Genomic DNA, 13006 nt, shown 5'->3' with positions numbered 1-13006 from the left:
AGTCTGCAATTGGTAGTAGGAGTAGAACTGGGACCAGAGTTCAGATCTTCTCACTCTAAATCTTGGCTCCTTTTTCTTTATTTTGACAAATTGTCACATGATGTCTGTGGCCCGTGTGAGTGCACTGTGTAACAAATAGCACCCAGTTTCTCACGATCTCTGCTCTCCTGGCAGCACAGAACCTGATTCCCAAAATCAAGCTGCCACCCTCTGGCCCTGTGTGACAGCAAACAGACCTGCAGACTGCAATGCCTAAAAAGGGGAAAGCTAAGTGGACCACTGGAACTTAGAAGTTCTCAAAGGCCAGTGTTAATGCAATGCACCTTAATCCATGCCTTAGTCTATGTGGCTATTAAAAACTGCAATTCATATACACCTACATTTGGCTACAGCTTAAAGCATCGCTAAATCAGAGGTGCTCAGATACACAAGTATTTGCCTTTAAGCTCATTTTCTGTCATCCCTTTTATTCCTAAGCCCAATAATTCATAATTCTGTATAATGAAAAGGAGAATTCTATTGGCAAAATAAAGTAGAGACTAGTTAGACAACCATTTTTCTTAGAGTAGGGGAGTGACACTGACTTCTCTCTCATTTATCACTCTGTTGAGGACTCTGTCAAATCACCCAACTCTTTAACGGGTGATTTTTTTAAAAAAAGAAATGGAAGGCAACTATGTTGATGTCGAGTGATCACTTGGGGCAATATCATCAACTTCTCTCGGTTTTCAGTTTGGTGGTGTTCCAGTATGGAAAGAGCACAGGCTTGAGACCTGAGCGCACATCTCAGCTCCAAACTGTCTTGCAACTCTCAGCCTAATTTTCTTTATCTGGCAAATGGGGATAATAATACCACATTTCATGGATGTTTGAAGGATTAAATGAAATAATACACAATGCACCTGGTCCAAGGTCTGGCCCATAGCAGGGAGGCTGCTGCTAGTTGTCTTGCGGCTCTGTGCCTCATTTTTCACAGCATGTTGTTCCTGAGACATTTCTGTAAATAGGAACTTATTTTCCCTTTGAGGAAACTTTAGAATCTCTGAGAGTCTCTATTTTTCATTTCTGGAAAAGCAGCATCTTTATGTGGAAATGATCTCCCTCTTTAGTCTGTTTCCCAGCTCTCTTCCAAGCAGTCAATGATCTGTAAAAAACTTAAATGCACCAGAGGGTCTACCATTTTAAATAATCCATTTGTAATGCAAAAATCCAGACTGTTTGCTTGGCAAATGTGGTCTTTTTACAAGTCTCATTGAGAAGGTTTTGCTTCCTCTTTATCAAAAGAATTAACCAGATCAGTCCTTGAACTCTAAAAACAGTAGGTTTTAAAATAATTCAAGAGTGCATCTCAAAAGTTGAATATACACAAAGCACCAATGTTTGAGCAGGATAGAAAAATAGAGGAAGAAACCTGGACATTTCTTATTTCCTGTGGCCTTGCACTTTCTGAACCTGGACGCCAGATTAACTTACATATTTGAATGAAGCAAGTGATCTAGCTTATCTCACTCTAACCTTTTGCTAAAAGTACTTCATCCCTTGGAATTTAAAAGTAGTGTAATGGGGCTGGGCACAGTGGCTCATGCCTCTAATCCTAGCACTTTGGGAGGCTGAGGTAGGAGGATCACTTGAGCCCAGGAGTTTGAGATCAGCCTGGGAAAAATAGAAAGATTCTGTTTCTATAAAATACATACACACACACACACACACACACACACACTCACACACACATATATATATGCTAAAAAATTAGCCAGGCATGGTGGCACATGCCCATAGTCCCAGCTACTTGGGAGACTGAGGCAGGAGGATCACTTGAGCCCTGGAGTCTGAGGTTGCAGTGAGCTATGATCACATCACTGAACTCTAGCCTGGGCAAGAGAGTGAGACCTTGTCTTAAAAAAAAAAAAAAAAAAAAAAACGTAGTGTAATGGTCACTTCAAGTTCAGGCCAATGCTATGACTTCTCTTATATAAGAGTTTATTATACAATATACACTATATTACATATAGGAGTTTACTGTACTTCTGAGGCTTGCCTTTAAAAGAACTGATTAAAAATTTCCAAAAAGATATTAAAAAACCTCTTCCCTTCTCTTGGCCAGACCCATTGATGTTCTGGATACTCTGACCTCATATTCCTAATGTTGCTTAGCTGGAAAAGGTTGACATTGACTAGAATATAGGATTTAGTTCCAAGATACATAGAAAAAGTTCTAAGTTTTGAAGAAATCTCACACTAATTATCATCTCAGTACTCCACCCTGGGACGTGCTGTCCCAAAAAGGGGAGGGGCAGGAGGGACAAAACGGTGAAGTTATGTGGCAAAGCAAAGGCTATATCTATGTTCGTATGCAAAAAAAAGGAAATCTGGAACAACTCAGCATATATTTGGGGGAGATTGGGGTTTTTGGCATGTTTTTATAGTTGTTTTTTGAGGGGAGGGGGAACAGTGGATTATCTGGTTCATTGTCTGAAACATCTGGAGATACAGTGTGCAGTAAAAAGTTGACCAAGGCCTATGGAACACCTACATGCCAGGCACAGTCCTCATCACAGCACTTTATACATATCATCTCCCTCATCCTCACAAGGAGGCATGTATGATCATCGGCCCCGCTTAACATAAGAAAAAATGGAGGCAGAGAGGTGTTAATTAACTTACTGTTATGGACTGAATTGTGTCTTCCCAAAAGCCCTAGCCTCGAATATATTTGGAGATAAAGCCTTTGAGGAGGTAATTAATGTTAAATGAGGTCATAAGGGTAGCACGCTAATCCAATAGGACTGATGTTCATACAGACAAAGAAGAGACACCAGTGGTGCAAGAGCACAGAGGAAAGACCATGTGAAGACACAGCAAGAAGGTTGCTGTCTGCAAGCCAGGAAGAGAGGCCTTACCAGAAACAGATCTTGCTGGCACCTAGATCTTGGACATTTACAGCTTCCAGAACTATGACAATAAATTTATGTTGTTTAAGACACACAGCCTGTGGTATTCTACTATGGCAGCCCTAGCAGACAAATACATTGCCCAAGGTAGGTCAAGAGCAGTGCTGGGAACCCAATCCAGGCACTCGGGATCTAGAGTTTGTTTTTAAACCACTTCAATGCTACCTCTGTAGAGTCTGGTCACTGGTCAGAGAGTAACTAGATCTTTAGTTCCAACTCTAGTTCAACTCTTAGTAGAAGTTTTGCTTCTACTTCTTGCTATAGGACCCTGAGCATTTTGTTTCTCTATGCCTCCATCTATAAAATGGGGGGATATGTTCTCTACTGGTAAGGACCAAATGAGATAACATGTATTAAATGTTTTGCAAAATATTAAATCATAATATAAATGGCCCTGTGTTATAAAGGGTAATGGCCTCAAGGCTATTTGTCTTGGGAGAGATTTATTAAAGGATATAAAATTACAGCCAGATAGGAGGCATAAGTTCTAGGGTTCTATACCACTGCAGGATTGCTATGGTTAACAATAATATATTATATAGTTTCAAATAGCTAGAAGGAGGATATTTAACATTCTCAACACAAAGAAATGAGATGATATACATGCTAAGCATAAATGAGAAAAGAGATGATATATATGTTAATCACCATGATCTGATCACTATACATTATATGTATGGAAACATCATTATGTACCCCATAAATATGTACAATTACTATTTGTCAATTAAAAATAAAATTAAAAATCAAAACAAACAAACAAAACCTATTTGTCTTAACATAGAGTCATCTCTCAGAGGCCAGACCACAGAATTGCAGATTTCTGGCTGGATGTCTAACGAAAAATCAGGTTGAATTGCAGGGTGGCGGAACAGGATTCAGAAGAGAATGTATACTTAAATGAAACATAATAGTAGGTTCTCTTATTTTCTCAACTGTGACATTTCACTTTAATATTTTTGTAATAAAGTGCTGGTAGTAAACATGAGACTATTTATTACAGGTTTGTTCCAATTCTACTTATGCAACCAAATTAGATAAATGTTGAACCCCGCTGTAGCCATGTGCTGGGGGGTGTGGGGATGAAAAGTAAGCCACCATCGCTGTCTTCAAAAAGATTATAATCTAACAAAATAATAAGCTATCATAAGGAATATAGCATAGTGAGGAACCTCAGGATATAGAAAGTCTGAAAGTTTAGGTTCAGGTTCTTTGCCCATGCAATCCCCTCTCGCTAGACAACTCTCCATGGTGACTGTTTCCTCCAGCCACCATCACCTTGTAACTGTTATCTTTTGGACCTCAGGAAAGGCTTTCCTGACTTTTTTGACCTGGTCAAATCTCTATTATATTAATCCTACCATGACCATGAACCTTTCCTAAGTACTAATGCAGCACTTTTAATAGTTGGATTTTTACATTTATTTGTGTAGTAATCTGATAAACTCTATAAGGTCAAAAATCTTGGTTTAATTAATCATTATACTTCCCTTCACACCCCACTCTCTCTCTCTCTCTCTCTCACACACACACACACACACACACACCTGCCCATAAGCTAGCACTGTTGGCTGGCATACAAACTGTGTTCATCACATTTATGAAGGAAAAAGGGACAGGAGAGAAATCTTGACTTCGATATTTACTAGGTTATAAAATCATTTGTTCTCTCTGCATCCTCATCTATAAAATGGAGGTGATAATGCCCATTTTCCAGGGTTGTTATAAGAATTAAATAAAATAATTGATGACATACTGTTTTAAAAACTGTAAAGTGAACAGCATTTTAACACAAGGCAGACTGCAAAAAGCACTACAGTAGTCAGAGTGGAAACACAGAGCTGATGCAGAATGTGTGTTAACTCCCTCCAGAACTGGGGCAGAGAATTAATCAACAAAGACTCAATAGAGAAGGTGAGATATGGCTGAGGAATGAGGTATTCATAAGCAGAGATCAAACACCTACTTTCTATGATACATTTACCTCATAGAGAATGTGCCTATGTGTGGGGTGTGTGTTGACTCATCACTAGAATGTCACTCTGTGAGGACAAGAATCTCCACCTGTTTTGTTCAGAGCTGTGTTTCCAATGTCTGGTATATGGTTGGTGCTCAGTAAATACTAACTGAATGAATAAATAAGAGAATGAATGAATGGAGGAGAGAGGGACTATCAGAAGAAACTTTGTGGGTAAAATCATGAACCAAGCAAAATGCCTGGTTCCTGTAGAAATTCGTGCTGGTGTGGGGAGAGCTGGCTGTGAGAGACCCAGGTGCAGCAGCAGAGCAGGAAGGGGAGGAGGTAAAGGAGCCGGTAAACACAAATGCTGCCAATTGCCGAGAGGATGTGGGCTGCCACTTGCATGCCTGGTTCTCAGAGTTTCTAAGTTTTGGAACTAAAGCCCCTAGCCTTGACTTCTTTCTTCCCTCCCTCCCTCCCTTCCTTCCTTCCTTCTTTCTTTCTTTTACTTTCTTTTTTTTTTTTTTTTTTTTTTTTTTTGACAGAGTCTCACTCTGTCGCCCCGGCTACAGTGCAATGACATCCTCACAGCTCCCTGTAACCTCAAACTCCTGGGCTCAAGCAATCCTCCTGCCTTAGCCTTCCAAGTAGCTGGGACTACAGGCGCAGGGCCACATAGCCCGGCTAATTTTTCTATTTTTAGTAGAGGTGGAGTCTCACTCTTGCTCAGACTGGTCTTTGAACTCCTCAGCTCAAGTAATCTCCCACCTCAGTCTCCCAGAGTGCCAGGATTATAGGCATGAGCCACTGTGCCAGTCCTGCCTTGACATCTTTCACTGAAACCAAAGGGAAAACACTCCCCGTTAAAACATCAAACTGAAGTGCCCTGAGTCAGGCCTCATTACTAATCATCACAAAATCATGGGTCTTTGACAACAGGTCACATACAATGACAATGAAGGAAAACCTGTGTTTCTAATAATCATAAAGATGAAAACTATGAAAATTATCAGGAGCATCTGAATTCAAAACACCAATGAATGTAAATCATGTTCTTTGCATAGAAATGTGGCATTGCTACAGATATTAATTAAAATTCAAAAGTACATGAATAATGAATAAAATGCCCCTTTTAAAACTATAAAATAAAAATGTAATTACACTTATCTTTTGGAAAAATCTTACTGTTAGAGGTACTTAATAAGAGAAGAGGTGTGGAAAATAAACTGTGTACTGAAGACTTTCAGTCAGTACATTGTGGCCTTTTTTTTTTTTAATGTTAAGAGATGACTACCTAATCAGTATCTGTGCTAATGATCTGTAATCTTACCAGTGTGAGATTGATGATAAATACCAAGTACTGATTTTTTAATAGCATGAAGAACAGATACACCACACATTTTCAGGCTGGAGTCATCCAGTCCTTCTTAATGGGAAGTCGTTACAGTCCAGCTATTGTAAAATAATTCAAATAAAATCTTTGTAAGGTGTCATTTTAATGCAAATAACCTAGCAGAAGACTTTTAAACTATTAGTGCCCAAAGCTTATTTTTATCTAAGTCTCAGATAGTAAGAATGTTTGAAATAATTGAATTCTTGTCTAATTACATAAAGACTAATTTAGAACCTCATTTATTTGGAGAGTCTCTGGCATAGCAAATCCATTTAAAGTGACACACAAGAGCGGGCAATTAAAAATTAAAGTTGAAATCAAGATGAAAAAGGCAAGATTGAAGCTGGTTTAGACTGCTTTGATTAGTTGTGGAAGGGAGTGGAATGTGGGAGGGGCTTGATAGACTTTTAAAGATGCGAAGATGCAAAGAAAGAGGCGGGATGATGGAAGGCAGCTCCCAGAGGCACCAATACTTTTGAGTCTTTCCAGTATATGTCCAGTTTCAAAGCTAACTACATGCACCTAGGAGAGATCACCTGGCCGAGTATGAAGGAGAGCTGGGATTCACAACCACAAACACCTTCCTCATGTCTGTTATCCTGGAAGGAATTGCCTGGGCAATACGGAAAGGGGCCGTCAGCCAAATAAGCAGGACCATTAGACACCGGTGTCCCTTGTGTATAGCAAGTTCTTTGTATAGAAAGCTCTTGGAGTGGCTTGAGCAATCACGTGTGCGCGCGCGCACACATATACACACACACACACACACACACACACACACTTAAAATGGTCTTTGATGATGGATTTTATAGTTTGCAGGTAGCTTTTACATACATAATCGCACCTCATTCTCACACCAGCCCAAGAAAGAGCAAGTACTTTCCTAGCCCCATTTTGTAAGTGGAGAAATCAAGGTCCTGAAAAGTTAGGTTACAAATCTAAGGTGCTAGGACTAGAAGTCAAAACTTTGGACTCCTAATCCCAAAAACGCACCATCTCCTTGTTTGGTGACATTTTTTTTTTTTTTACTCTTAGATTTTTCTTTCTCTTTTCTCCCTCTTCATTTTTCTTTTACCTATTTCTCTCTCCATTTCTTTTACTTTTCTCCCTTCCTTTTTCATTTCTTTGCCCATTTCCTCTTATTCCTGTTTGTTGCTTGACTCTGCCAGCAACCCCAGAGAGCACAGTTCAGCTAACCCAAGGTTCTCAGATCTGAAGTCTGCTGATGCACTCTGAAAGGCAGCAAGCTTTTCTGTTTGTAAGGCTCTGTTTCTACTGCAGCAAAAGCATTGCCTCCTGTGAACTAGTTGAGAGCATGGATGTACTTGCAGAGTTAAATTCCTTTCCTGCCCAGAAAATAAGAATCTCATTTAAGTTCACATGGAGGGGTGATTCATGAAAGATCCCAAAGATAGGGTCTTCCATAAATAATGATGTCCTTGCTCTGGGCCCCAGAAAGCAAACTTTTCTCTACCTCTGCCCCAGCAAGACACTCAGGCTGCGTATGGGAGGGCCACTTATACCACTTTGCCAAATCTGGATTATTCTCCTTGAGACTATATAAATATATACTGTCTGAGCCATAAATCAAATGTCCATGTCTCCATTTCACCCCCAAAGATCAAGAGAGCTCATAAATGGGACTGATAACTACTTACAATAGTTTTTCTCAAAATGTATCCCCTTATACCAGAAACATTAGCGTCACCTGAGAACCTATTAAAAATGCAATTTCTTGGGCCCCAGTCCAGCTCTCATGAATTAGAAACTCTGGGGTGGGCCCCAGCAATCTGCTTTAACAGGCCCTCTAGATTATTCTGATGTAGTTGAAGTTTAGGAACCAGTGGTCTAAGTATAGTGCAATGGGAACAGCCCTAGACTAGAAGCTAAGACACAGGACTTAGTCCTGCTTGGGCCCCTCACTCACATAAGAGCTAGAGGACATTGAGTCACCTCCCCAGACCCCATTTCATCACCCAGCATATGAAGAAGTATTACTTGGTGGGTGCCAGGCACTTTTCTATCATGCACATTCTGTAAGTCTTCATGAAGAATGATTTGAGGCATCAGTGGAGTACATGCTCCAACCCAACGTTATCAATATGACTCATTCTTACTCCACAGTAACCTCTTTCTTTCTTAAAGTCTTGAAGCTTATTCTCCAAGAATCTTTAAATTATAGTTGGACTTGCAAGGAGGTGTATCTGCTATCACCGTACCATAGCTCACGTGTCAGCTAAACTGGATATACAACAAGTGTGGGACCAGAATCCAGAAATGAGGGGTGGAGCTGGCCCCAATGGAGCAAGTCCACAAAGGCAAACTTCAGTCAACTCTCAATTTCATTAAAGTTTAGCCTTAGCTCTGTGAGATTGATTCTGGATTGAAATACAGACTTTTTTTGGTCAGTTATAAGGCTTGTTGCTATTCTTCTCCCTTACTGCATTATATAAAATATTTATCTGGAGAGATTGCCATATATAAAAGAAGTAAAACTCCCAACAGAGGTTGATTTATCAAGAATTTGGTTGTCATTCTGGGTCATTTTGGCTCAGTAAAAGTCATCCAGAAGAGAGTCCTCCATGAGACTGTCCTTTCACTCTCCTCAATGGGAATATCCACTTCAGTCTGTCTGCCACATATTAATGGAATCACTACCACATGCAGGAACTGGGGGTGCAGCCATTAACAAGTTAGAAATGGTCACTTTCCTTGTGCAGCTGACAGTCCTGCAGGAATTATGCACATTGTCTAAGTGTTATAAGAGCTATGAGGAACTGGCGTGGGAACAAATACAGGGAAACTCACCTAAGACCAAGGCCTTGTGTTAGCAGAGAGGCAACCGCCTCAGGGGCAAGATGGCTGCATTTTTACCCTTGTATATCTGCAGAATGCCACCCACCCCCATCAATAACTGTGGCTCTCTCAAATCAGCATGGAAAGGCAGCATCATCCTCAAAGGCATGATCCCCACCTCCTCCCCAACTCTTCCCCTCCCTTCCTCCAGAGTCACTCTAGTGGGGAGAATAGGTGTGGACATGTCAGGGTTTGGGGGCAAAGGTCAGTGTGAATCTTGTGGCCTATAGCCTGACTTAACTACTTCACACTATCTGTTATTTTTAGCTATTAACGTGGTTATTTCCTGCTCTAACATTCACAAAACTCACAATTTTAAAAGAAATATCTCATGAAATAAGTCTTCTTAATCAAATCCCATCATACACAAATTGTTGAATTCTTGGTAGATGAAAAGCTGTGATGGAACTTAAGACTGGAGCCTCCGCCTGCTACCCGCCGTGTGCACATCTCCCCCAGCCATGCTCCGTGATGTCCAGGAAAAAGGGGCACCAGATACAAAACCAGGTATACACTTACTGTTGTCCTCAGCAACACGACATCTGCTTCTTGCAAGGAACATGGGACACAATTTGCCCATACGTGCCAAGCTGGCCTCCAATAAAACACCAGGGGGAGGATTCCAAATGAGAAGATGGATCCAGCAATGCAGAGGGTTTGCCGGCAGCCTTGAGTCCGATAGCCAAATATCTCCTGGGACAGAATAAAGATGACCCTGAATATTGGTTAAGCATAATAAACAATAAATGAGCAAATACTGATTTTAATGATGGAACTGAGGGCAGAGTGTGAAGGAATTGAGGAGGGTGGGGAGAGGCCAGGGTGAGGAATGGAGAGAGTGGAGAAGGATTCTTGACAAATAAGTATAGCTCTAGCTCTTATATGACATGATCTCAGACCTCAAGAAGTTGCAGTCTAACTGGGAAAATCATTTCCTATGATTTGAGCACCTAGCTGCCTTGTGCCAAGCACTATGCTAGGTGTTCAGATATATTGTCTTGTTCAAGTCTCCCAATCATACCTACCCCTGTATTATACCTGAAATAAGGTAATATTATCTTCATTTTATAAATAATGGGACTAAGCTCAGAGTGGCTAAATGGAATGACTTGTCCAAGGCCAAACAGCTGGGAAGTTCCACTGCTAAGATTCAAATCCAGCTCCGTCAGTTACTGAGTCTTGAGTTTGATCCACAGCCCTAGCAGACATGACTACAAGCCTTGTGACAGGAATGCTCGCTGATAGCTGTAACCAGACCCTCCCCTTGGCTGGAACCAGCTGCCTCATGGGCAGGAGAGACTAGAACTAGGCCTTGAGTTCAGAGTCAGGATTTGGTGAAAGTATTTGAGCACAGAGGATTAACAAGTAAATGTCAACTTGAGTTTGAGAGTTTGAGGTAGAGTTATGCCTTCCCACACTCCTCCGTTGTTTAGTTACAAAAAGAATTTTGTATCAAGGGGGAAAATCCATAGAGACTTAAACTTGTGTTATTCAGCACCTGCTCTGTGTGATGAGGGGATATTACTAAATCCGGGAGAATATACAAGGGCTGTCCAGAAAGTATCCAGCCATCTCCTGTGATAAATAGAGACATACATGGCTGATACTTTCCGGGCAGCCCTTGTAAATTTGAATAAGATAAGAGGCTCACCTCTAATAAATGTATGATCTAGACAAACTTCTTCCGAGAAAAGCGTGAGACAGAATAGAAAAAATGCTCTTGAAGTTTATGGCCTCATTTCTGAAACAGTATCGGGACAGGACTCAGGTCTCACCTCTGACCCAGGGAGACAATGTGGGACAGCGTGATCCAGCCTAGTTCAAAGGGCTTCCTGGCTGCTAGAATTCAGCTCATACCCAGATAGGGAGAGTGGCCTAACCATCTGTCTTATGAGTAATGTTTTTCAGGGACACTGGAGTGAGATACTGACACAGGCTGATAAGGTACCTGGCTGCAAAGGAACCAGACCAATCCGGATCCAACCACCTGAAACTAGAAGAGATCCCCACTTTGATCTTACCCTGGCTTTTCCCCCTCATTATAATCTCATTTTGTTTGTGAGATTATAATGGTAAAAATCTCACCCAGGCATGGGGATTTAACATTCTAAGGAGACATGTGATGCATGAAGAAGCCTGTAACAGAACTATGCAGGTGCAAGAAAAATCTCCACCTCCACATGCTTACACATCACCCCTTTCCCACCGAAGCCTCTCTGAAACTTTCCCCGAACACCCCTTGGGGAGGCGGCCTGGAGGATATTTTCCCTTTGTACTACCTCCCTTGCTTGCGCTTAGCATAAGCCCCAGTAAAGCCTTGCTTGTGACTCCCATTTGGCCTCCTGTTAATTTCCACTGCGTAGAGAGTCCAAGGGCCTGTGCCGAAAGCAGTTCCACAACTATATCCTACAAAGTCATAGGTATACTTTGTACTGGTTATAACAGCTAGAATGGAGAGGTAGTAGGTCACCTACTGGATCAAGAAATCATGAGTCTGGAGACTGGCTCTGCCACTTAGGAGGTGTGTGACTTTCAGTAAGTTATTTTACCTCTTTATTTCTCAGTTTGTTAGCCATAAAATGGGGGTAGTGACAGTACACACCTGGCAGGGTTGCTCTCAGGTTTCAATGAGCTAGTATGTGGAACTGCTCTGTAAGCATTTGCTACTGCTGCTGATGCTGCTACCATTTGGCCCCTTGCCCCGACATACACCTGAAACTCTATCTCCTGGTTTATTGGCAATTAGGTCCAAGAATTCCTGGTATCAATAGTTCTGCTCTTATAATTGCCTCTTGGGATAACAAAGGAGCTGGAACATAAAACTTTAAATCTACCAATTTCTCTATATAATCTTATAAATACTACATTATCACAAAATGTTCTGTGATCCTTGACTGAAAGCTGCTTTCAGTTGTAATTATTAGGTTCCTTCCTATTATTAGCAGGACACACGGGTATTGAATGGCTTTCGTAGGTATTGCTCAGGCTTGGCATAACTTTAATAAAATGTCCACATTAACTCAGAAATACAAGCTCTTAACTGATTATGCAAGTAGAATGTCTATCTTGACATGAACATTCTTCAGTTCCAAGTCAAGCTATTGCTCTCCAGGAGCCAAGCCCGCAGGGGCTCTGTTCCCACCTTACACTGCAGCAGTGCTCTGTCAGTCCCCCACTGAGCAGCACCCCAATCCTAATTTCCCTACTTATCCTGAGTCCACCTGCCATCTTTTCCCATGTGCTTTTTTTATGTTTCACACTTTGGCATAGATCAACTTCTACCCTCCAACCCAGCCATTTTTGTCATCTTTTTAAAATATTATATTTAAAAGTTTCCTTATATTGCCAGTCAGTTGAGCCCCCATGTAAAATGCCTGAGTTACTCTGTGCAGCACAAACCTCTATTACTGTGCATTCGTTTATGGGCTGTTCAATGAGAACTGTCTACAGTTTTCAAAGTGTTTTTGTATTCATTATCAAGATAAAGTAAACAGGAATTATTACCTTCATTCTCCAGTTAAGAAAACTAAAGTTTAAAGTTACTATATGTAATAAACACTTATTGCCAGCAACTAATTATTATTGATAAGAATGCTAGCAGCTAAAATTCACTGGGCACTTAAAAGCCCTTCTCTAAGCACTTTACACATATTGAAAAAGATTAGTTTCCCAAGGCACAAAGCTCATAAGTAGCTCAAAACTGGGCCTCCAGTCTAGACCTTGGGAGTGCATGGAAAATAATATTGGCTGGCTATTTCTACTCTAAGGCTCTTCATTCTGTCTTTAATTTCAGTTCAATTTAACAAATGTTTATTGAGCATCTACCAAATAGCAGACATGTGCTAG

General features: G+C 40.9%; 1 protein-coding gene across 1 annotated transcript in view; it reads right to left on the bottom strand.

The window, feature by feature from the left end:
- ATP13A4 (ATPase 13A4) overlaps nucleotides 1-13006 on the bottom strand; it is a 133136-nt gene that overhangs the window by 82234 nt on the left and 37896 nt on the right. The window contains exon 2 of the mRNA XM_069472772.1: nucleotides 9680-9853. Coding sequence (XP_069328873.1) covers nucleotides 9680-9853 — 174 coding nt within the window. The remainder of the gene's footprint in view (nucleotides 1-9679; nucleotides 9854-13006) is intronic.

Source organism: Eulemur rufifrons, chromosome 7 (assembly GCF_041146395.1).
Source record: "Eulemur rufifrons isolate Redbay chromosome 7, OSU_ERuf_1, whole genome shotgun sequence".
Classification (NCBI taxonomy): domain Eukaryota; kingdom Metazoa; phylum Chordata; class Mammalia; order Primates; family Lemuridae; genus Eulemur; species Eulemur rufifrons.
The sequence above is the reverse complement of the archived record's forward strand: the minus strand, read 5'-3'. Positions and strand labels throughout refer to the sequence as shown.